This window comes from Culicoides brevitarsis, chromosome 1, assembly GCF_036172545.1.
Source record: "Culicoides brevitarsis isolate CSIRO-B50_1 chromosome 1, AGI_CSIRO_Cbre_v1, whole genome shotgun sequence".
NCBI lineage: Eukaryota > Metazoa > Arthropoda > Insecta > Diptera > Ceratopogonidae > Culicoides > Culicoides brevitarsis.
Window position 1 is genome coordinate 6,199,925 of NC_087085.1, and position 25,463 is coordinate 6,225,387.

Consider the following 25,463-nt stretch of genomic DNA (forward strand, 5'->3'; position numbering starts at 1 on the left):
CTAAATAAAAAAATTTCTTTTTGAAGAAAGAAAAAAATCTTAAATATTTATTTACAAAAAGAAATCAATTCAAATTTATTCATCCATCGCACTCGTTCCTGCTTCATTTTTTGCATCTTTTGATTTGTGATGCTTTGCGACAGTTTCTTGCACTCTGCTCAGCGTGGTTTGTCCTTCATAAGCTCGTCGTCGCATTTCTTCTTCAATGTTCGAATTGACGGCTTTGGAAATGATTTGTTTGAGTTTTGTTGCTTCTACGTTTTTGAGTTTCTTTTGTTTGATGGGAGCATCTAAAATTATATGAGAAAAAAGTTTAAAGGAGAAAAGATAAAAAAAATTGATGATTTGTTACTTTTTTTGCGATTGAAAGCTTGTCCTCCTTGCTTTTTCTTGTTTTTGACGTTTGCGGGGAGATTTGCCTTTGTTTTCATTTTTCCTCCTTGAGCCATGTTTGTGAAAGTTTCTTTTTAATGGGTTCTAATGAAGTAGAAGAAGGTTTAAGGCTTTAATTTTTAATTATTTTCAAGATTTTTTAAATTCTTTACTTTTTCAAAACAAGCATGGAGAACTGTCAAAACAATGAGGATGGAACAATTTTCAAAAATGTTTCCAATTTCTTCACAAATTTTTTTTTCGATTAATTTTTAAAATTTTGACATTTATTTTTTACCGCGTTTCTCTAATTTATCATTTTTAATCATTTCATAACTCAAAACTGCCAAAAAATTGAAACTGAAAAAAAATTTTTTCTTAGAAACTGCCAAAAAATTGAAACTGAAAAAAAATTTTTTCTTTGACATAGTTTTGTTTTAAAAACTAAATCAAGAGCAAAAAAACTGTGTCAAAAACTGTGTCAAAGCAATTTTTGTCAAATCTTGCTCCAAATGGATAAAAATTTGTCAGAGGGCTCTAATTTATCATTTTTAATCATTTTATAACTCAAAACTGCCAAAAAATTGAAACTTAAAAAAAAATTTTTCTTTGACATAGTTTTGTTTTAAAAACTAAATCAAGAGCAAAAAAACTGTGTCAAAAACTGTGTCAAAGCTATTTTGTCAAATCTTGCTCCAAATGGATTGAAATTTGTCAGAGGGCTCTAATTTATCATTTTTAATCATTTTATAACTCAAAACTGCCAAAAAATTGAAACTGAAAAAAAATTTTTTCTTTGACATAGTTTTGTTTTAAAAACTAAATCAAGAGCAAAAAAACTGTGTCAAAAACTGTGTCAAAGCTATTTTGTCAAATCTTGCTCCAAATGGATTGAAATTTGTCAGAGGGCTCTAATTTATCATTTTTAATCATTTTATAACTCAAAACTGCCAAAAAATTGAAACTGAAAAAAAATTTTTTCTTTGACATAGTTTTGTTTTAAAAACTAAATCAAGAGCAAAAAAACTGTGTCAAAAACTGTGTCAAAGCTATTTTGTCAAATCTTGCTCCAAATGGATTGAAATTTGTCAGAGGGCTCTAATTTATCATTTTTAATCATTTTATAACTCAAAACTGCCAAAAAATTGAAACTGAAAAAAAATTTTTTCTTTGACATAGTTTTGTTTTAAAAACTAAATCAAGAGCAAAAAAACTGTGTCAAAAACTGTGTCAAAGCTATTTTGTCAAATCTTGCTCCAAATGGATTGAAATTTGTCAGAGGGCTCTAATTTATCATTTTTAATCATTTTATAACTCAAAACTGCCAAAAAATTGAAACTGAAAAAAAATTTTTTCTTTGACATAGTTTTGTTTTAAAAACTAAATCAAGAGCAAAAAAACTGTGTCAAAAACTGTGTCAAAGCTATTTTGTCAAATCTTGCTCCAAATGGATTGAAATTTGTCAGAGGGCTCTAATTTATCATTTTTAATCATTTTATAACTCAAAACTGCCAAAAAATTGAAACTGAAAAAAAATTTTTTCTTTGACATAGTTTTGTTTTAAAAACTAAATCAAGAGCAAAAAAACTGTGTCAAAAACTGTGTCAAAAACTGTGTCAAAAACTTTTGCTCTAATTTATCATTTTTAATCATTTTATAACTCAAAACTCAAAATCTTGCTCAAAAAAATGGAGCTATTTTGTCAAATCTTGCTCCAAATGGATTGGGCTCTAATTTATCATTTTTAATCATTTTATAACTCAAAACTGCCAAAAAATCTGAAACTGAAAAAAAAGTTTTTCTTTGACATAGTTTTGTTTTAAAAACTAAATCAAGAGAGGGTTCTAATTTATCATTTTTAATCATTTTATAACTCAAAACTGCAAAAAAATTGAAACTGAAAAAAATTTTTTTCTTTGACACAGTTTTGTTTTAAAAACTGTGTCAAAAACTGTGTCAAAAACTGTGTCAAAAACTGTGTCAAAGCTATTTTTTGTCAAATCTTGCTCCAAATGGATTGAAATTTGTCAGAGGGCTCTAATTTATCATTTTTAATCATTTTATAACTCAAAACTGCCTGAAAAAAATTTTTTCTTTGACATAGTTTTGTCAAGAGCTGTGTATTTTGTCAAATCTTGCTCCAAATGGATTGAAATTTGTCAGAGGGCTCTAATTTATCATTTTTAATCATTTTATAACTCAAAACTGCCAAAAAATTGAAACAGAAAAAAAATTTTTCTTTGACATAGTTTTGTTTTAAAAACTAAATCAAGAGCAAAAAAACTGTGTCAAAAACTGTGTCAAAGCTATTTTGTCAAATCTTGCTCCAAATGGATTGAAATTTGTCAGAGGGCTCTAATTTATCATTTTTAATCATTTTATAACTCAAAACTGCCAAAAAATTGAAACTGAAAAAAAATTTTTTCTTTGACATAGTTTTGTTTTAAAAACTAAATCAAGAGCAAAAAAACTGTGTCAAAAACTGTGTAAAAGCAAATTTTGTCAAATCTTGCTCCAAATGGATTGAAATTTGTCAGATTGAAATATGGACTCTAATTTATCATTTTTAATCATTTTATAACTCAAAACTGCCAAAAAATTGAAACTGAAAAAAAAATTTTTCTTTGACATAGTTTTGTTTTAAAAACTAAATCAAGAGCAAAAAAACTGTGTCAAAAACTGTGTCAAAGCTATTTTTGTCAAATCTTGCTCCAATTGGATTGAAATTTGTCAGAGCGCTCTAATTTATCATTTTTAATCATTTTATAACTCAAAACTGCAAAAAAATTGAAACTGAAAAAAAAAATTTCTTTGACATAGTTTTGATTTGAAAACTAAATCAAGAGAAAAACTGTGTCAAAAACTATGTCAAAAACTGTGTCAAAGCAATTTTTGTCAAATCTTGCTCCAAATGGATTGAAATTTGTCAGAGGGCTCTAATTTATCATTTTTAATCATTTTATAACTCAAAACTGCCAAAAAATTGAAACTGAAAAAAAAATTTCCTTTGACATAGTTTTGTTTTGAAAACTAAATGAATGGAAACAACTTCTCAAGTTGAGTTTGCCTCAAAAAAGTAAACAAAATGTTCCGACAACTTTTTCCTCTTGCTCGTGCAATAAATCGTCAATTTTCAGGCAAAAATTATGTGAAAATCTCAATTTTAAACGCACGAAACTGCTCAACAGAGCACAAAACATCATCTCCCACAAATGGAAGTCATGACGTTTTCGACGACATCAAAGATCACAAAATGAAAGGCAAGGCAGTAGAAAAAATCGACAAGGAAACTTTAGAACTTTTGGAAAGACTGTCTTTAGTAAACATCGAAGACGAGTAAGTTTCTTTTAAAAAAAAAATTTTTCAGCTTAAAAACTTAAAATTTTTTCAGAGAAGCAATTCAAACACTCGAAGAAGCAGTTGCTTTTGCAAGTCAAATTCTCGATATCGACACGGAAGGCGTCGAACCCATGTACACAGTTGCTGAAGACTTTAAACAAAAGTTACGAGAAGACATCCCCTTTACTCATAACACGCAAGAAAGGATTTTATCGAATGCCGCCGTCACGGAAGAAGGTTATTTCGTTGCTCCTCCGGGAAATATTCCTCTCGAAACGGAAGATTTCGACAAAGATGCGAAAGAAATCAAGAAAAAGTCCAAAAAATAACATAAAAAAGTGATTTTAGTAATAAATTAAACAAAAAACGGATAAAAATTAGAATGCAGAAATGTACTTTTTAAAGTCAATCCCGATATTACTGCTCAATTGCGACGCCTTCTCCTGTGTAATGTTACATTGCAAGCGTCCTGCTCCATCAATAACGTTATTTTCGCCGCTTATGTACGATAAATACTTCAAATTAACCAAAGTCGAGATCTGACTTATTAAATTTGTCGTAATTCCGACTTTTTCATCCAAAATCGCGCAAAAAATGGCAAGTAATCGATCGACAGTGAACGTTTTCGGGCCCAATGTGAGAGTTGCTTTGTCGAAATTCACGGCATTTTTGTTCACAGTTTGAAGTCTTTTTGTTTGTTTGCCATGATGCTTCACAAAAAGTCTCTTATCGTTCTTCAGAGGATTATAACTGGCGAGAAAAGCTGCAACGAGAAGCCCCTTTGTGTAATACGGCAAATCGACAACTTTAATTCGCGTTTCAGTCTTATTTGGATCGTCGATTGTGCGTTGATACAATCCAGCGAGTCCCGTTCTCAATATTTTGCTGATATTTTTCCACAATTTTTGGGTTTCGTGTTCCGCGATTGTTCCGTCGAGCACTGGTTGCCAATATGGAGTCCAAAATTTGCGACAAACGAACTTTAGTTCTGTTAAATCTTTGCATGCCTTGAAGAAAACGTTCAAAATTATCTGAATGTAGTCCTCGGTTGCACGGGCATCGACTTTAGTCGCCAACTTGAAGTCTGCCGTGAGAATTTGAACAATTTCCTCTTTCGTGTAACTCGGGAAGTGAATGATGTTCGGGCGAATATCGCCGCTCTTTGAATGAAACTTTTCAAAGGGGAGTTGTGAGATGAGAACGAGCGAAATATTCAAACTCGTCAATTGTTGCAAGTTGAAAAACATTCGCATCAAGTTCACATCGATATTTCTCAAGTTATCCGCGTTATCGAGAACAATCACAAACGATTTCCGAGCATCGACGTTCATCAAGTGATCCATAAAGGCGTAATTTGAATCGATTTTGATGTAATCCTCGTCATTTTGGGGCGAATGGAGGAATTCTGAACGATTGATGATGGCTTCCAACAGTCCTCGGGATGTGTTGTACTCCTGACAGTTGATGAAAGTATGCGGGATGCGAGAATTTCCAAAGAATTTTTTGATAACTAAGGTTTTTCCGGTAGATTGGTTGCCATAGACAAATAAAACGGGCGGATATTGAACTTCATATTCTTGCTGATCAGGTTCGTAGTAACTTTGGAGCTTATTTATTACGGAATTTCGACAAATTATGTTCATTTTTTGTTTGTTTTTTATTTTATCGCGCCAATCTGTTAATTTTGAGTCGTATGAAAGTGAACAATTGGCAATTTGTGATGAGACGAATGAAATTGATAACATATTTTGCCTTTACGCTAATTCAGATTTCATGCAGCGCCATCTAACCGTTCAGCAAGAAACTAAAAAGATATCATTTAGTACTTACACAGATGGCGCTGGCGTCCTTATCAATTGCATTCGTCTCATGGAAAAAATCGGTGCCGGAAATGAAAAAATCGGTGCCGGAAATGAAAAAATCGGTGCCGGAAATGAAAAAATTGGTGCACTTCCGGTCGAGAGTAGCGCCTCCTGTTGTGCACTGTAACCAATCAGTGGCGGATTAACTGGCAATGGGGCCTAAGGCTAATTGACCTTTTTCAACCTTTTTGAACCATTTTGGGGCCTATTTTAAAGAATTTTGTTCTACAGAATGCTCGGGGCCCAAGGCTGCAGCCTTGTTAGCCTACAGGATAATCCGCCACTGTAACCAATAACCAATTGAAAATTGAAAAAAATTTTAAGAAAAAATGAAAAAATTGAATAGTTAAAAAAATTAATAAAAGAAAAAAATTAAAAATTTATTTCAAAATTGATAAAGCTCAAAAAATAAAAAAAAATTTTGTCATTTTATGAAAAAATTCAAAAAATTTTAATTGATAAAAAAAAAAATTCAAATTCAATTTTTGGAAAATTTGGAGCGGCCTTAATGAAAATTAAAAAAAAAAAAATTATAAAATCTAAAGAAAACTTAAAAAAATTAATTATTAAATAATTCAAAACGAAAAATTTTTAAATCGTGAATATGGCATATTTTTACGACGTCGTACATTTCTGTTTACCCCCCTCCCCCCCTCGTCGGAATCCGTCGTAAATTTGATTTATTTTATGGAAAAATTGATGAAAAAAATTAAGGAAAATTTAAAGAGAAAATTAAAAATTTATTTTATGGAAAAATTGATAAAAAAAAAAAAATTAAAAAAATAAGAAAAATTTAAAAAAAAATATTTAGAATAAAAATAAATTAAGGAAAAATTTAAAATAAATTCTAATTAATTCACTTTAAGGAAAAATTGATAAAAAAAAAAATAAAAAATGATTTAAAGAAATTACGTTTCTTATATAAAAGGAGTATAAAAAAATAAAAAAAAAGCAAATTGAAAAAAAAAACTAAAAAAAGAAGATGATCCAAAAAACACGTAAAAGGAAAAAACGATTAATTAACATAAAAAAAATACGAAAGAGAACATTGCAAAAAATAGGATAATAAAAAATTCACCGCGTGCTTCATCAACATATGGTCGTTCAACAACAAATTCTCAATTCAAGGCACTCGAACGAATGACTCATTATGTCATTTTTGTGTGCAAATATGTTATTTATATAAACTCCTTAAAAGTAACTAACGTAAAAATAACCGGATTTGCAATAAAAGTTTAAAAAGTGCAGCGATGATCTAATGTGATTTTGAACATTTTCACTCGAATAAGAATTTAACTGCTTACAAGTCATAAAACGAGTAAATATCAAATTTCTTTCAAAGTCATGAAAAAAAGTTCCTTCTTCGTTCCTTCGACAATTTTTAAGCTAATTGTGCGCGCTGTCGTCTTGCAATATATCATATTTACGATCAAAATATTGTTAAGTGTAAAAGTTCTACAACGACAGAGGGTATCTTCTCTATAGTTTTGCAGCGGAAAAAGAGCGTAAAATATATAAAAATATACATAAAGTGAGCGAATAAAGTGTACGGCGACGAGACGACAAAACAAAATGAAATGTAAGAAACATGTTTTGTGTTCAGCAGTGTTCACACAACAACAAAGTGAATGTAGAGCAAATGAGAGTCGCAGCACGCTTTATTCTGTAGTTGACTGTTGAACTGATGAGATCGTGCTTGTCGGTTTATTTTTTTAATATAAAAATTTGAAAAAAAAAATTTTTTTATAAGGAACAATTAAAAACGAAAGTGCATTGACATTGAAAAAAAAAATAAAAATATTAAATTACACAAGATAAAAAATTTTTTGTACAAATATTTGAGTAAGTGCAGTGATAAGCTAAATTTTTATTAAAAAAAAAAAAATAAAAAAAATTAAAAATAAATTAAAAAATATATTAAAAAAAATAAATAAAAAAAATATTATTAAAAAAAAAATTTTAAATAAAAATTAAATTAAATTAATAAAAATTAAAAAAAAAATAATTTTAAAAAAAAATTACAAAGTATGCTCAATAAATAATAAGAAATGTGATCAATTTCACAAGAAAAATTTCTTCGTTGAAAAATGTGTCCATCTTCGGTATCTGTTCGATCAATGTCAATTACTTCTTGCGGCAAAGCTATGAAAAACCAAGAGTAAAAGTACACACATAAACGAAGTGAAATTCTTTTTTTTCCTACATTTCAAACGTAATAAAATTAAAATTATATAAAAAAATACCTGTGAAGATGTGAGCTCAGAAAATGTAACATACAGCAGAAAAAAAATTAAAAGTGCAAATATATGGAAAGAAATTTGAAATAAATAATAATTGAAGTACAATAACAACAGTAACTCGCCAACTAAATAACTAACTAACCAGTTTTCACAATAATTGATACGACTCTCGCTACTAATTTGTCGGTTAACAGCTATCGGAGTGATAATGAAAATTACGATGATGAGGGTAAAAATTGTGTCAGTAGATTGACTCGTGAAATCGTGAGGTCTTGAGACCTTGATTTGTTCTGAAACAAGTAAAGGGGAAGTTGAAACATCTTTCGTTTTACACAAAAAAATAAAATAAAAAGCAGCAGATGTTTTCAGAAGAAATATAAATAAAAATAAAAGAACAACTTGCATATCACTCACCTTGTATAATATTGAATGAATTTTTTTTATATTTACAAAAAAAAAAAAATTCATGGAGAAGAATATTTTTAGCAAAATTGGCATTGAACGTCTTTATTGTAGTTTCAATTATTGTTTATTCATCCATTTATTACGACAGTGATTGATCAAAAATCGCATAAAAAAGTTATAAAATAATATTAATTTTTATTTTTTTTTTATTCAAAAGAAAAAAAACAACACTTGAGTGTTGAAAAGCACTTGTTGTCAGCGATCAATATAATTTTTGACGGATCTCAACAATAAAAAATACGACGTCTGGATAACTTTTAACACATTTGGTAAGTTTTTACAATTTTTATAATGTCTTTGCCTTATAAAATTTGTTGCTGAGAGGTAATCTCGAAAACTATACGTCTCCGAGCATATGTTTCATGGAGAAAAATGTTAGTTATGACGTACTCGAGTCAACGCACAATGCTAAAAAATAAAAAAAAAATCTTAAAAAAAATATTTAAAAAAAAATAAAAAAAAATATAAAAAAAAAATTTATTATAAAAAATTTTAAATATTAAAAAAAATTTTTTGAAGTTTTCAATTAAAAAAATAAAAAAAAAAAAAAAGAACAAAAAAAAATTTGCGCCAAAAAAATAAAAATTTGGACAAAAAAATTATGATTTAAAATAAAAAAACTTGTTTTTTTTTTTTGAAAAATATTAAAATTATTTTAGAAGTCGAAAACTTAAAAAAAAAAAATTTTTTTTTATTTTTTTTATATTTTTTTAAATATTTTTTTTTTTTAATTTAATTTTTTTTTTATATATTTAACAAAAAAAAATTATCTCGTATGTCATGTTCTGCATTTGTTAAAAGATAAGAAAAATTAAATTTAACATTATTTGAAGGAAATGTCGAGAAATGTCATCAACGAATAAAGTCTGGCATCAAGTCAAGTGTTAATGCACTTTGAATTACGTACAAAAAGTAATTAAATACAAAATATAGAATGTTAGAGAAATTTGTTCAAAAAATCGAACGATTTTTACAAGACATTAATTTTTAACATAAACAACGTCGAACAAGTCATTATTATGTCTGCAAGAATTGTGCAAGCAGTTTATTCTTCTTGTTAACACGAAGGAAATGTTAGTTTTATTGCCACAGTGATTCATTCGATTTATCGCTTCGAGGATTCTCAGTAAGTACTTCACTTACTCAAAAGAGATTAAAAACGTGATTGAACATGAAAATTGTATAATAAACGAATAAAATCAAGTTTTAAGATATATGTTCGGATTATAATAAATATTATTAAGTAACGATATAAAAGTTGATGATTCATAACTTTTGTGAGCAAAAACAAACAAATTAATTAAGTAAAAAGGAGTGGCGACCTCTTGATTAATATTACGATTAACGCCGCCGGTAGGTAATTAAGGAAGCGAATTCATTGAAACGGAGATAAGAGGATAAATTCCCCTTGAATTCGGATTTATTTATGAAAATTGTAAAAAAAATTTTTTGCTCGCTTCATAACTTTCATGACATTTCAGTAGAAATATTTACGAACATATATCACGTTACAGCAGAAATATGTATTAATAGAAGTCTTGTCTAGTCAAAGCATGGATAGATATAGAAATGAAACCAAACTACTAAATAAGTAGGGAAAAGTTGTAAGGATATAACGATATTATTATCATATTTGCGTTGGAGTGATTTAGCTTTATTTTGTTTTTAGCGCATTTTGTAAAGGAAAATTTGATTTTTTCACGATTTTGTCTTTTAAAGTAAAAAAAAATAATTTTTATTTAACTTTTTTACTACTTCAGAATTTTTATTTTCTGAAAAAAAATTTTTTTCTTAATAAAATTAAATTTAAAAATAAAAATTAATTAATTTTAAAAACCTAAAAATTTTGAAAAAATAAATTAATAATTTTTATTGAATTATTAAAATTATTTTTAAAATATTTAAAATAAAATTTTAAAAAAAATAATTAATTTCAAAAATCAAAAATAAAATAATTTTCTTAAATTTTAATAATTTAATAAAAATTATGAATTTAATTATTTTATCAAAATTTTAAAATAATCAAATTATTTTTTTTAAATTATTAAAATTTCGAAAAAAAATAAATAATAATTCTTATTAAATTATTAAAATTTCAAAAAAATAATTTTTCTTTTGATTTTAAAATAATTATTAAAATAAAATAAAAATTATATTTAAAAATAATTTTTTTATATTTAAAAAAATATAATATAAAAAATTTACTAAAAAAATTAAATTAAAAAAATAATTTTTTTTATTAAATTATTAAAAATTATTTTTTTTTTATTTTTAAAATTATTTTAATCATAATTAGAATACTTTTAAACTTTTCTCAAATAACCGAAAAGCGCTAAATTCAACATTTCCTGAAGATACTTTAACACTTTTTATTTTTTTGTTCTAAAAAAACCATGAGGGAGAACAAACACAGAATGACAAACAAAAGGATGACTAATACAAAATTTTGTCCATTCCTCCATATTCTCGTCGTTCAAATTTTATGACTCATAACATTTTTTTTTTGTTATTAGAATTTTTCGGATATCCAAAAAAAAGTCGTAAGATGACAAAAACCATACGAAACGACGACACTGTCTCACTTTTATTTTTCTTTCATTCTAAGTCGCTCGTTACATTTTCTCATCGTAATATTATAATTACAAAGCAATTCACATGGGGATATTAATCAAACCGCTCTACTGCGATGCCTATTAAAAGGTGTAAAAACGACATGTGAACAAATTAAATTACCTTTTTAATTAATTGTTACGTACCAACATAGTGGTTCAGATAAAAAAAAAACGAAAATTATGAGTAATAAGTGTGTCAATAGAGACAACAAAACACCGCAACACGTTTTTCGAGAAACTAAAACATTTTTAATTTATTTCGGAACGTGTTTCAATTGTTTTGTTATGTTTTTTTTTCGAGGCGGTGAAAGATTAACACAGGTCAACGTCTTTGCTTGTTTTTGTTGTCTTGCCTTGATTTATCTCCAAAATTGATAAATTTATGGAATTATTAATGAACGTTGTCCAAATAAAAACCGGCATTTTTTCTTGTTTCTCTTGTTTTTTTTTTCGTCTCTTTATTTATTAGGCGTGCAAGATATTTATTTTTATTTTGCTCGAGGGCTGACTTTAGAATTTTTGTCAAATTACTTTCTTATAAATAAAATAAATTCGTGCAAAAAGTGACATCATTTTTCACTTTAATTGCTTTTTATCAGTTGTTAAAGTGTTACGAATTTGATAAGCGAAAATTTTTGAACACGCAAAAGTAATTAAAGTTGCATTTGATGTTATTGAAATTTCGAGTGCAGTGATTCTAAAAATAGAAGAGACAGTTAAGTTTAAGTAAATGACTTTCTTTCGATATATTTGTAGGTCAAACCCGGAAGCGAACGTATTAAAAATAGAGTTCTAAAGAAATTTACTCGTAAAGTTGTGAAAGAGATCATCTCTTTAGTCAGAGATGGATCTTCAATTTTTGAGCCCTGTGAAAAAAATAAATAAAAAATTTTTTTTAAATATTTTTTTTGCTTGGTTTGAATTAATTGGAATATTAATTTAAATAATTTTTAATAATTGAAAAAAAAATAAAGAAAAAAAATATTTTTTATTAAAATTTAATTTAATTTTAATTAATTTTTTTTATTAAAAATAAAATGATTAAATTAATTTAATTAAATTGATAAAAAAAATAAAAATAATTTTTTAAAAAAAAAAAAAAACAAAAAAAATATTTTTTTTATTGGAAAGAAAATTATAATTTAATTTAATTGAAAAAAAAAAAAAATTAAAAATAATTAAAAAAAAAACAAAAATAAATAAAACATTTTTCTTTATTAAAAATAAATTAATTAAATTGAAAAAAAAAATTAAAAATAATTTTTAAAAAATTAAAAGAAAACAAAAATTAGTAAAAAAATATTTTTAATTATTTTAATTTAATTGAATTAATTTTAATAAATTAATTTTTTAATCGTCAAAATTAGATGTTCAAAAGTTAATCCAGACACTGTTTATAATATACAAAGTGCAACTTAACTCATTAGAGCAGCAATAAATCATCTTACGACGTACATTTAGATGCATCAGTGCATTCACTTTCGTCATTTAACTCGCACACGGAGCACAAAAACTCGTCGAGAATCGACTCCGTTAATTAATTTTCTTTCTATTTGAGTGATGAGTGACACATGAATGGAAAAAAGAGCAAAATTCGTTGAAAAGTGTGCCGTATCTGTGCATTTAACACTCGAGCGCATCTTTTAACGCAACCTTTTGTTTTGTCTTTTTTTTCGATTTAATTAATCCACACGCCAAATTAAATGCAAAAAAAAACTTCACGCAACAAATCTCTGGTTGACCAATTAAACGAAGTTTTTTTACACGAATTCTGCATTTATTTTTAAAAAATTGGATCTCGTAACAAACGTTCGTTTGTCAAATCAACCCACATAATTTTCTTTTTTTTTATAGCATCACGTTTACGAAATTGTATGAGATTTATGTTGCATTCAACTAATTTTAGAATTTATTGGGATTTAATGCAAATTTATGAAAAACATTTTTTTCGCGTGAAGTTTCTTCTGCAGTCATGGTTGGTTAAGAAAAGACAGTTTGACAAGAACAAGACAAGAATTAGAGTAAAGTAGATGGACCGACGATGCATTAATTATCGCGTGTGAGAAAAAAACGTAGGTCATTAAAATTTTATGTGTCAGTCTTTCGTTAAGATTTTTTTTTAAAAATAAAATTAGAAATTTACTCAGAGAAATTTTCGAGAAAAAAAAAAAAAAACGTATCGAGTGACAATGAAATCGTTGTTTCCGGAACGTTCAATGCAAGAAAAATTAATAAATTGTCGAAAAAAAAATCATACTTGAGCGAAATCCTTGAGAATATTGTCCGATGTTTATTTTTTCTTGTGTGATTCACGATGAATAAACAGACAGATGCACTTTGTTTACACTGCACGACGTGTGTGAGAGCAAATAAACTTCATTCCATTTATAAACAACAAAAATGCCATGGAAATGTATCAGACCATCGCACATCATAAGGAAATTGTGTGTGACTCTGTTAATTAATTTTGTTTATATTTTTTTATTGAATTTTTATGAATTTGTATGCAGACCGGCAAACGACAATGAAATCATCAAGTGAATATCACCCAAAATAGATTTGTTGAATTGAATAAGAGGAAAGAAGGCGCTTCATATTAAATTCTTCGAGAATTTCAATTTAATGAGAAGAGACAAGAATTTTTAATGGGAACGCCTTTGAAATTTTATATTTAACAAAAAATTGTCGGTTTTGTCCGTAATTGACAAAATTGGCAAAGTTGGAGCAAAAAACAAGTTTAGACACGAAGATTAGATTAAAAGTTTTAGATAAGATAATAGTTTTAGACGACATATGGGTGATCATGAAAATGCATTGATAAGATATCGGCAACGACAACGTTAAGCAATAATGACTTTGAATTCATTGAAAATAATGTTGAATTGAACAAAAAAGAAGGCGCTTCATATAAAAAAAAATATTTTTGAGAATTTCAATTTAAAAAAAGAAAAAGAATTTTTAATGGGAACGCCTTTATAAAAAAAAATATTTATATTTAACAAAAAATTGTCGGTTTTGTCCGTAATTGACAAAATTGGCAAAGTTGGAGCAAAAAACAAGTTTAGACACGAAGATTAGATTAAAAGTTTTAGATAAGATAAGAGTTTTAGACGACATATGGGTGATCATGAAAATGCATTGATAAGATATCGACGACAACGTTGAGCAATAATGACTTTGAATTATTGAAAAAATATTAATTTATAAAATTTTTTTTTTTCAATTTTTTGGCAGTTTTGAGTTAAAAATGATTTGATAAATTAGAGTTCTGATTTTTCAAAAATTTAAAAAAATTGCTTTGACATAGTTTTTGACAAAAAGTTTTAAAAAAATTCAAACAAAAATTTTTTTTTCAATTTTTTGGCAGTTTTGAGTTATAAAATGATTAAAAATGATAAATTAGAGCCCTCTGACAAAATTTTATCCATTTGGAGCAAGATTTGACAAAAATAGCTTTGACACAGTTTTTGACACAGTTTTTTTGCTCTTGATTTAGTTTTTAAAACAAAACTATGTCAAAGAAAAAATTTTTTTTCAGTTTCTATTTTTTTGCAGTTTTGAGTTGAAAAATGATTAAAAATGATAAATTAGAGCCCTCTGACAAATTTTCATGCATTTGGAGCAAGATTTGACAAAAATTGCTTTGACACAGTTTTTGACATAGTTTTTGATTTAGTTTTTTTCTTGATTTAGTTTTCAAATCAAAACTGTGTCAAAGAAAATTTTTTTTTTCAGTTTCAATTTTTTGGCAGTTTTGAGTTATAAAATGATTAAAAATGATAAATTAGAGCCCTCTGACAAATTTTCATCCATTTGGAGCAAGATTTGACAAAAATTGCTTTGACACAGTTTTTGACATAGTTTTTGATTTAGTTTTTTTCTTGATTTAGTTTTCAAATCAAAACTGTGTCAAAGAAAAAAATTTTTTTCAGTTTCAATATTTTGGCAGTTTTGAGTTGTAAAATGATTGATGATCTTTCAATTATATTTAGTAGAAATTTTCGATTGCGAAACACAAATTTCCCACAATTTCACTCTTTTCGTTCATTTCAGTCAAAGAAACGACTTTTTTACAAACATTACGTCACATTTTCATTCATTTGCTCGTCCTTCTCGTCACTTATCAGTTGCTGCCCTCGTTTTTTTTCTTCCATTGTCTTCTACCATATTGAGTTTTTTTACTCATATGAAGACAGGTAACGTCAATTTTCATGAAAGGCTACTAAAAATAGTACATTGATGTCCTGTTTTTGACATATGTTCATTCATGTCGCCTTACAAACATGTCTAATATGTCTCTTCCTGTTGATGTCAATAAATTTCATATTAAATTGATGAAAAATGTCGTTATTCGAGACAAAATTGCAAAAAATCCGATCATAAATTCCAACAAACACGTTATCAGCTTATCAGTTTGAAGGTTTTATTGAATAGAAGTTATTGAGTATCAGTCCCTGTATTCAATTTTAATTAAATTTTTGCTAAAAAATAAAAATTTTAAGAGATTAGAAGATTCTAAGAATTAAAAAAATCATAATTAGGTCAAAAATTGGTCATCAAACTTTACTTCCCTGAATTAACGCACGTTTTCAGTGTCGGATTGTCACAAAATTTTGATTAAATACTTATCAATATACAAATAAATATCACTACAATGACAATACACATCAAAATTCTCGTTAAATATGAAGTGTGATCATATCATTATTGAAAATTGACACTGTATTACACAAAATATCATCGAAAAATCCACACAAATACATCAATGTGTGCCGTCAACAATGGTTGTACACAATCGAAATGAAATTTCCTGCACATTTAAGCAACACGCAGCTTGTACCTTCGCGCTACAGTAGCACTCGCCATTTCAGTTCTGCTCAAAACTTTGTGGACTAACGATGTATTGATGGGAAAAATCCTGAAAAAAAAAAAAAAAAAAGATTAAATACGAACTGATTAAAAATCGTCGTTAAATAATATCAAAACGAGATAAAAACACACAAAAAAAAAATTATTATCACATTTGAACCTGAACTACATTTTTTTTGGCAACAGACCAGTTTTGTATTTCCTATGTTGCAGTAGTCGTATTATTATTAAAAATCAATACATTTTTTTACGAATATTCAGTGAACCACAAAAATAAATTGCACAGAAGAAGACGATAATTTGTAACATTCGATAAATCAGCAAAAAATAAAATAGAAATAAAAAATTGCAAGAAGTGAAAAAAAAAATAAAAAAAAATGCCGAGGTCAGTGGTTTCTTCCAATTATTACTGTTTTTATTAAAATAAAATATTTAATAAAAAATCATAAATAAAAGCGAAGTCAAGTTTGATTTAGAATTGCTTAATAAGTGTAACCGCAAAAAATTATTGTGATTTATGAAAAAAAGTGTGGAAACGGAAATTAATCGTAAATAAATGAAATTTAATTGAGATAATTTTTTTTAAAAAGAGAATGTTTGACCAGAAATAATTCTTTTTATGATTTAACAAAATTTTTTGCAAAAAAAAATTATATAAAAAACTCAAGAACAAAAAAAAATAAATAAAATTAATTAGAAATTGAAAAATTAAATGAAAACATAAAAAAATTAAATTTAAATGATAATTTTATTAAAAAAAAAAATTAAAAAAATATTTTTTTTATTTAAAAAAAAAAAAATAATTTTTTAAAATTTTAATTATAAAATGAAATTAAGAAAATAATGTGTTAATTTTTTTTATGAGAAATTGAAAAAATTTTTAAAATAATTGAAAAATTAATTAAAATGAAAAGTTATTGAAAAAAAAATTAAAAAAAATATTTTTTTTATTTAAAAAAATAAATTTAAAAAAAATTAAATTAAATAAAAATTAAAAAATTTGTTAACATTTTTAAAATGAAAACAAAAAATTTAAAAATTAAAAAAAATAATTTTTGAAACTTTTAATTAATGAAATTAAAAAAATAATTTTTAATTAAATTTAATTTTTATTTAAAATTTAAAAATCAAATGAAAAATTAAATTAAAATTTAAATGATAATTTTATTAAAAAAAAAAATATTTTTTTTAATTCAATAGAAATTCGCTATTTAAAATTTTTTATAAAAAAAAAATCAAAAAAAAATCAAACCAAAAAATTACCATTTTCTAACAATTTATTTTTATATTGATCAACAAAGTATTCTTTTCTATTATTTTGTAAATAAATACTCATAACCAACACAATTTACATTCAGTATATTTATAACAGGAAGTGATTTTGGCATTTCGCCAATAAAAGTTATACATAATAATAAAGTTTTGACATTTCCATTTAATTTTATCATTCGTACGTTTATTTCGACTCACCTTTAGCAGTCAATTTAATAAATTTAATCTAAGACATTTTTATTATGTGACTCGCTTTCTTTAGTTAAAATCTGATTATTTTTCTTCTCTCATTGTGTTTGCTTAACTTTTATACAAGTTTTTATTTACTTTTAGAGAAAGAAATAAAAAAAAAAAATCATTTTCGTTCCAATAATTTTATCATAGCACATTGTCTGGGTCAAACACCTTAAGTTATTCATATTCACATGATTTTTTTATATTTTTATTTTTTTTCGTATGTGAATGAATGTTATTTTCTATTTCTTGTGAACTATTATTAATTCTATAATATGTGTACGAAAAAAAAGTTAAACATCGTAATAATAAAATAAAATGCGTTTTAGTCCGTTATTTCCTCATTCAGTGACGATGTCGACTCTTAAAATGGTATTTTATTGTCTTATTGTTGAGATGTATAATTTTTCACATGAAAACACATTTCTCTATTATCTTGCAAGAATGATAAAAACGCCGGTTGGAATATTTAAATTAATTCTAAAAAAAAATATTAAATTGTTTTAAAATAGCAGAAAAATACACAAAAACCACGAAGAAATGTCGAAATTAAATAAATTGCTCTTGGAAATATTTTTTTTATGGTTTTTATGCTATTTGATTGAGATGATTGAATTTAAACCGTTGTCTCATTATTTCTTTTATTTTTTTTTCTTTGAACAAATAAATAAACGAAAAAAATCATTGTTGTCGAGATTATTAATTTTGAAAATATTTCTCAAGTTTCATAAAAAATTAATGATAATTGAAAGATTGTTAAGCAACCTCCGTAATTTCTGTCAACATGCGTCATTTTTGTTTTATTTCCAAATTATTTAACGTATGAACTAAATTATTAAGTTTTTAAGTCAATATTTGTCGAGTTTTCGATAAACTAATATTTAATAAATCGATAAGCACGTTGTTGACGTTAACCTCTTCTGTTATCATCGTAATTCGTCAAATACCGAAAAAAATATGGATTAAATGTGTGAATTAATCAAGGCGAGTAATTATCAACTCTACTCATGTGATTAAATTATTAAAAAAAATAAAATAAATAAAAAATTCAAATAAATTTATTAATTTAAAATTATTAATTAAATTAAAAATTTTTAAAATTAAATAAAAAAAAATAAAAAAAAAGTTTTTATAATTACAAAAATAATTCTGTAGAAGATTTAAAAAAATTAAAACAAAAAAAAAAATTAAAAATTTTTAAAAAATTAAGAAAAATGCGCGTAAATTCAATATTTTACAACATAAAAAAAATTAAATAAATTTTTCTATTAACGGGGATTTTTGTGATTCACCTGTTCTAATATTGACAGACAATATTTTCACTTTTTTTTAGAAATATCTCGTTTCGCATCATTAACGTACAAATATTGCAAGTAGTTCAGGTTTTTTTCATTAATTTTTCACGTCTAACTGATAAGATTATCTAATAATTTTATTATTTATTGCCATTTGATAAAATATTTCATTCCAAGAACTGAGGAATTTTTGTCCAAACAGCAGAAAGAAGCATTTTAAGTCGTTTTCTGCAGGATGTTGTAGGTCGAAACATCATAAATGGCATTTTAATTAGCTGTCATTCGCGTCGCGAGACGAGACAATTGAGCTAAATCTGTCAATAAATGTGACTGTTATCGATAAATTTTAATTGTCACACTTTCGAAATATGGAGATGCACATTTCACTCACTTTTTATTTATTTTTTTTTTTTACATAAAATCGAGACAAGTCACATCTTTTAATTGAAATTATCGTGCATTTAAAGTTGTAGGCTTGAGAAACAGGTCGAACGACAAGACACTAAAGTTGCATGATGCGGTGCAACGAAATGACGCAATAAAAGTTGAAGAACATAAATCAACAAAGATAATTTCGGTTTTAATTTTTTTTTTTCGTTCAGACTTTGTCTCCATTTACATCGAATTAATTTGTAAGATGATAATTGCTTGTGAAAGGTTGTTTGTTTTTTGGATTTTTAAACTAATAAAATCTATTTTTGGTTCAAAAAATGTTATGACAACAGAAAAAATTCGATTAATGAACGCCTACATACGAAGCAGATGCTAAATTTTTTTAAATTTCTTCATTTTTAGAACATTTTTACTTTTTGAATTACCAAAAAGCGATTTTAAAATTTTCAACGGTCATTTTTTGAATTGACATTTACAAATTTTTCATCAAAAATATCAAATTTTCTTCATTTTTAGAACTTTTTTTTATAAATTTTCATCATTTTTAGAACTTTTTCAATTTTTGAATTAGCAAATTGCGATTTTCAAATTTTCAACGGTCATTTTTTGAATTGACATTTACAAAATTTTCATCAAAAATGTCAAATTTTCTTCATAAATAGAACATTTTCAAGTGTTTTCAATAAAATTATCTTTTAAAAACGATTACTTGATGACACTTCATTCGACTTATCGCACACTTACGTTGCAAAATCCGATTTACGAAATTACTTAACAGTGTCTGATAACAAAAGCGATTGTTTCATACAAAAAAAATCCACTCGTCATTGATTGATTTTAATTGTTTTTTTGAATTTATGCTTTAAAATAATGAAAATTTCTTCTTTTTTTACAGCAACACCCATTATAGACGTTCATTGCCACAGCACGTGTTCGCTGCCATGGAAAAGGAACTTCATGAGCGTGATCGCGTTGGATTGCAAGATCAGGTCTTGTTGGAAAACTTTCAAGATGACAAAGATTTTATCGAAAATTTGAGGAAAAGATTTCAAGAAAATCTTATCTATGTAAGTTTTTGTCTCACATTTAATTTTTAAAATAAAAAAAATGTACAATAAAAAAAATAAAATAAAAAAAATATTAAAAAAAAAATATTTAAAAAAAATTAATTTATTAAATGGAAAAAAAAATATTAAAAAAAATTAATTTTTAAAATTTTTTTTATATTTTTTTAATATTTTTTAAAAAATATTTTTTTTTTATTTTTTTTTTAATATATTTCATTTTTAAGTTTTTATAAACTTTTTATTTTTTAGACATACATCGGTCAAGTACTGATCTCCGTTAATCCATACAAAGAACTTCCCATTTACACGGAAGAAGAGGAGAAAAATTACCGCAACAAACATTTATTCGAAGCGCCTCCGCACGTCTTTTCCATCAGCGAAAATGCATTTAAATCCTTGATTGAAGAGCATCGCGGGCAATGCATCTTAATTTCCGGCGAATCAGGTTCAGGAAAAACGGAAGCTTCGAAGAAAGTTCTTCAATACATCGCAGCAGCTTCGGGGCATGTAAATTGCGTCGACAGTGTCAAAGACAAACTTTTGCAAAGTAATCCAGTATTAGAAGCATTTGGTAATGCAAAAACCAATCGTAACGACAATTCTTCACGTTTCGGCAAATACATGGATGTTCAATTCAATTATTTGGGCGTTCCTGAAAGCGGAAACATTTTAAATTACCTTTTGGAGAAAAGTCGTGTGATACATCAGTCGAGCGGCGAACGGAATTTCCATATTTTTTATCAACTACTTGCTGGAGCGGATGATGAATTGTTGAAAGAATTGAATTTGAAGCGAAATTTGGATATGTATTACTACTTGAGTGATGGGGTAAGTAAATTTTTTGAAATTCTGTAAAGCAAATTTTTTTAAGGCTACTCCATGTATTTGTCCCATACCCCATTTCAAAAGCCAAAAATCCAATGGGAAAAAAAATAATAAAAAAAGTGAAAATTTTTATCAAAATTTCCGTTTTTAGTCTTTTTTCATATTTTTTCAAAAAAATTTAATTTTTTTTTAATATTTTCAAATTTTAAGAATTTTGTTTTTTGAAAAACGAAATTCAGGATGAATATTTTTTTCTAAAAATATTTTCAATAAATTTATTTTTCAAAAATTTTTAATAGTTAATTTTACAATTTTTTTTTTTTATTTTTTTTACATACAATATCTATCAAAAAATTTTGAAAAATATATTTTTTTAAATCTTTTTAGAGAAGAAAATTCATGTTAAATTTCGTATTTCAAACCAAAAATTCTTGAAAATTGAAAAAATTTAAAAACGATCAATTTTGATGAAATTTTTAACTTTTTTTTATTTGCCCCGACAAAAACACAAAAAAAATTGTAGCGGCCTAATTTTTTTTAAATATTTAATTAATTAATTTTTTTTTTAGGAAAAAGGAAACGTAAGTCGCATAAATGATCGTGAAAACTTCCATACCATCAAAAAAGCCATGTCAGTCATTGAAATAACAGCTGAGGAGCAAAAAGCCATCTTTGAAATCGTCGCAAGTGTCTTGCACATGGGCAATGTTGGTTTTACCGAAGAAGAAGGCCAAGCTAAAATCCTTAAACCTGAAGCTGTTGCTGCTATTATTAAAGTAAATTTTAAAATTCTTCACAAAAAATCAATTTTTCATTAATTTTCTTTTTTAGTTACTTGGCGCCGACGAACAAAAAGTCAAAAATGCCTTCACAAATCGCACGATCGAAGCTCGCGGAGATCAAGTAACGTCTCCGTTATCTCGCGAAATGGCTATTTACGCACGTGATGCTCTTGCCAAGGCAATTTATGATCGCTTATTCACGTGGTTGGTTTCACGTTTGAACAAATCCCTTCACGTGAATCGCCCAACTTCAGCTAAAAACGCAGTAATGGGAATTTTGGACATTTACGGCTTCGAAATCTTCAAAAAGAACAGTTTCGAACAATTTTGCATCAATTTCTGCAACGAAAAATTACAACAGCTGTTCATCGAGTTGACGCTACGTTCGGAACAGGAGGAATACGAACGCGAAGGCATCGAATGGGAAAATATCGAATATTTCGATAACAAAGTAATTTGCAACTTAATTGAGGAAAAGCATCGTGGCATCATTGCTTTGCTCGATGAGGAGTGTTTACGTCCTGGCGAACCCACAGATCTCAGTTTTTTGAACAAAATGAACAAACATCTCGGGGATCACGCGCATTACATTTGTCACGAACTTGCTTCAACTAAATTACAAAAAACGATGAATCGCGAGGAATTCCGTTTAGTTCATTACGCCGGCGATGTAACTTACAGCGTGACAGGATTTTTAGACAAAAACAACGATTTACTGTTCCGCGACTTGAAAGAAGCGATGGTTTATTCAACGAACAGCGTCATTAAAGAGTGTTTCAGCGAAAAGGAGTTGCTTATTAAGAAACGTCCTGAAACGGCAGTAACTCAGTTCAAAAATTCCCTTAATAAGTTGATGGAAATTTTAATGTGCAAAGAGCCATCGTACATTCGTTGCATCAAACCCAATGATTTGCAATTGCCGGGACAGTTTGATGAGGAGCTCGTACGTCATCAAGTCAAATATTTGGGTCTCATGGAGAATTTGCGTGTAAAACGTGCTGGATTCGCGTATCGTCGTACTTACGAGATGTTTTTGCAACGTTACAAGTCGCTGAGTGAACAAACATGGCCCAATTATCACGGAGCGGCGAAGGATGGGGTTCAAATAATTTGCAACGAGTTGGGATACGATCCCAAAGACTATCGCATGGGAAAAACTAAGATTTTTATTCGTCAACCGAAGATGTTGTTCGAAACGGAGGATGCGTATCAAGCACAAAAACATTTCATCGCTTCAATTATTCAGTCGAAATGGAAGGGAATTTTGCAGCGGCGTAAATATTTGAAATTACGAGAGACGACGATTCAATTACAATCGTATATTCGTCGAAATTTGGCACAACAACGTTTGGAACGTCGTCGAGAAGCTGTCAAAAATATCAGATTCTTCATTAAAGGGTTCATTACGCGAAATGATCCGCCAAATGAGTGTAACTTGAAGTTCATTGAACAAACAAAGCGGTTATGGTTGCAAAGATTGGCGAAACAACTTCCAACGAGCTTCATGAATCATCAATGGCCCGCGAGTCCCGTTCATTGTCAAGAGGCGTCGAAACATTTGGAACACATGCACAAACTTCATCTGGCTCGCGTGTACCGCAAAGCTCTCAGTGACGAACGAAAACGACAATTAGAGTTAAAAGTCTTGGCTGAAAATGCCTTTAAAGACAAAAAACGAAATTATCCCGATAGTGTTGGTCCGTGGTTCATCGACGAACGTTGCGCTAAAGAAAATATGACACAAATCACGAATTTCGTGCAGATGCAGTTTGGTCAAGAAAGGCTTCGTTATTGTACGCCTGTTGTGAAATTCGATCGTCATGGCTACAAACCTCGCAAACGTTTCTTCCTCCTGAGCACAAGGGCCGTTTATTTGCTCGACGATAAATACAAGATGAAACATCGTCTCCCGCTGAACAAAATTGACTTTGCCGTCACAAATGCCAAGGATAACCTCATGCTGATTCGCATTCCGCTTGACTTGAAACAAGATAAGGGCGATTTGATATTGCAAGTCCCCGAAATCATCGAGTGTTGCATCTGGATCATTGATACGGTTGGCAGACAAGATACCGTTCAGATACTCGACACCGATACACTTAATCATCATTTGGTTGGCGGCAAAGAAGGCGTCATCGAAGTGAAAACGGGCAACGAACCAGCTATTGTTAAAGACAAGAGTGGGCATTTGATTGTCGTGAGTATCATTTTCTGCTTCCTTGCTTCCTTTTTGTTTCATTATTCGAGCTAAACTTTTGGTCTTGAACCATGAGGTTAAGCCTTTTGTATCTGAAAAATTTTTAAATTTCTAATTATTTTTTTGAAATTTGTAGATTGCTGCACAATAGAAGAAAAAAAAATAAAACAACGAACAAAAAGTGCCATGATTGCCTTCCTATCGCAACAACGATGATTTTATTGACGCAAATAAATTACTAAAATAAAATGAAATAAAATATATATTTGATAAGATATAAAGTACTTACACATTTAAATATAGATCGATATTAGAAGCTGTGAATAGTTGCCTTGTATGTACTGTGAAAGCTGCCTTTATATGCATTTTTGACCAAGTATTGTTATTTTTTTTCCTATACATTAGATGCTGTAAAATGTAAAATTTAGTCAGAAAAATAAAAAAAAAAATATTTTCAAATACAGGGGAAATGAATAAAAATATAAAAAAATTGTTTTTATTCGAAACATAAAATTTTTGACTCATTGCAAATTTTCCTAACCTTGCCTAATATTTCGTTATCTTTTTTATCTTGATTTTTTTTCAAATTTAAATTAATAGGTATCTGAAAATTTTTTTTTTAAAGTTGATCTTTACTTTATTTCACTAAAAGAATTTAAGAAAAAATTTCACATTATGGAATTAATTTCTCAAGATGTCAAATATTCTTCTTTAACCTTTTTTTAATTTTTTTTTCTTTTTTTTCCATTAATTATTATAATATTTACCTAAATTAATAAAAAAAAATTAAATTAATTTTATTTAATTTCTTTAATCAATTTTTATTTAATTTTTAAATTAATGTTTAATAAATTTTTTAAAATGATTTTTAATTATTTTTTAAAACGATTCTTTATTAATTTTTAAAAAAATTTTTAATGAATTAAAAAATATTTTTTAAATTTTATTTTTTTACTTTTAAGATTTTTAATACTTTTTATACCGATTTTTAATTTTTTTTTATTTTATTATTTTAAATATAAAAAAAATTAAAAAAAAATATTTTTAAATTAATATTTTATTTCAAAATATTTTTTTTATTTTCATTTTTATTTTTTTTTTTTTTTTTTTTAATTCGATTTTTTTCTTGTTTTATTCTTTATTTTATGCTCAAAATTATTTTTTAAAGAAAATTAAATTTAAAAAAAAATCGTACTAAAAATTATCAAACAAGCTTGTTTAATGAAAAATGAAATTTAAAAAAAAAATAATTTTAAGCAATTACTTATTTTCATAAAGATAAAGAATAAAACAATAAAAAATTAAAAGAAAAGCTTGTTTGATACTTTTTAGTTCGATTTTTAAAAAATTTTTTTTTATATATTTTTCCTTTATTTTTTTTTTTTGAGAAGCAAAATTGAGAGCACTAAATTATGATAAAATTTTATGTTTTATGTAATTTTGTGATAAAATTTGATTTTGACCTTCAGATAAGCTTTTAATTAAACAACCAAATTTTTTTATCTATTTTCGTTTGTTTTGCCTGAAAGTCGTTGCACTGTCTGAATTTTAATTGTTCGTAACTAGATAAATCCAACAACAATTAATTTGTGTACAACTTTTTGTTTGTCACTCTCATCTTCGCATTTAGTCGATTCAG

The 25,463-nt window shown here is 26.8% G+C and overlaps 4 protein-coding genes across 5 annotated transcripts; 2 read left to right on the forward strand and 2 right to left on the reverse strand.

Annotated features, from left to right (window-relative positions):
* Positions 1–29: 29 nt before the first annotated feature.
* Positions 30–565, reverse strand: LOC134837173 (uncharacterized). The gene is made up of 2 exons (XM_063852528.1): positions 353–565; positions 30–290 (listed from the first exon to the last, which is right to left on the reverse strand). The coding sequence occupies exons 1-2, from the start codon at positions 447–449 to the stop codon at positions 76–78; spliced, it is 312 nt and encodes a 103-aa protein (XP_063708598.1). The 5' UTR covers positions 450–565; the 3' UTR covers positions 30–75.
* A 2,891-nt stretch (positions 566–3,456) lies between these two features.
* LOC134827234 (glutamyl-tRNA(Gln) amidotransferase subunit C, mitochondrial) lies at positions 3,457–4,094 on the forward strand. Its single transcript, XM_063839818.1, has 2 exons — positions 3,457–3,708; positions 3,764–4,094. The coding sequence occupies exons 1-2, from the start codon at positions 3,458–3,460 to the stop codon at positions 4,038–4,040; spliced, it is 528 nt and encodes a 175-aa protein (XP_063695888.1). The 5' UTR covers position 3,457; the 3' UTR covers positions 4,041–4,094.
* Positions 4,038–5,392, reverse strand: LOC134827233 (origin recognition complex subunit 5). Its single transcript, XM_063839817.1, has one exon. It carries the CDS (start codon positions 5,352–5,354, stop codon positions 4,089–4,091), a length of 1,266 nt encoding a protein of 421 aa, XP_063695887.1. The 5' UTR covers positions 5,355–5,392; the 3' UTR covers positions 4,038–4,088.
* Positions 5,393–7,323: 1,931 nt separating this feature from the next.
* Positions 7,324–24,059, forward strand: LOC134827781 (unconventional myosin IC). 2 transcript variants are annotated; one of them, XM_063840593.1, is made up of 7 exons: positions 7,324–7,415; positions 8,436–8,547; positions 19,849–20,020; positions 20,270–20,848; positions 21,415–21,621; positions 21,677–23,824; positions 23,961–24,059. In XM_063840593.1, the coding sequence occupies exons 3-7, from the start codon at positions 19,895–19,897 to the stop codon at positions 23,973–23,975; spliced, it is 3,075 nt and encodes a 1,024-aa protein (XP_063696663.1). In that variant the 5' UTR covers positions 7,324–7,415; positions 8,436–8,547; positions 19,849–19,894; the 3' UTR covers positions 23,976–24,059. The 2 variants fall into 2 exon arrangements, with proteins under 2 accessions (XP_063696663.1, XP_063696662.1); XM_063840592.1 differs by lacking the exons at positions 7,324–7,415; positions 8,436–8,547 and adding an exon at positions 15,756–16,144.
* The last annotated feature ends 1,404 nt before the right edge of the window (positions 24,060–25,463 follow it).

What these genes read in the sequence shown, in the direction of transcription:
- LOC134827781 (XM_063840592.1), top strand. An exon ending in ATTACTACTTGAGTGATGGG is followed by an intron (nt 20,849 to 21,414) that starts GTAAGTAAATTT and finishes TTTTTTTTTTAG; the next exon opens with GAAAAAGGAAACGTAAGTCG. An exon ending in CTGTTGCTGCTATTATTAAA is followed by an intron (nt 21,622 to 21,676) that starts GTAAATTTTAAA and finishes TTTCTTTTTTAG; the next exon opens with TTACTTGGCGCCGACGAACA.
- LOC134827233 (XM_063839817.1), bottom strand. Translation starts at nt 5,354, where the DNA reads ATGAACATAATTTGTCGAAATTCCGTAATAAATAAGCTCCAAAGTTAC.
- LOC134827234 (XM_063839818.1), top strand. Translation starts at nt 3,458, where the DNA reads ATGTTCCGACAACTTTTTCCTCTTGCTCGTGCAATAAATCGTCAATTT. An exon ending in TTAGTAAACATCGAAGACGA is followed by an intron (nt 3,709 to 3,763) that starts GTAAGTTTCTTT and finishes AAATTTTTTCAG; the next exon opens with AGAAGCAATTCAAACACTCG.
- LOC134837173 (XM_063852528.1), bottom strand. Translation starts at nt 449, where the DNA reads ATGGCTCAAGGAGGAAAAATGAAAACAAAGGCAAATCTCCCCGCAAAC. An exon ending in AGCTTTCAATCGCAAAAAAA is followed by an intron (nt 291 to 352) that starts GTAACAAATCAT and finishes ATATAATTTTAG; the next exon opens with ATGCTCCCATCAAACAAAAG.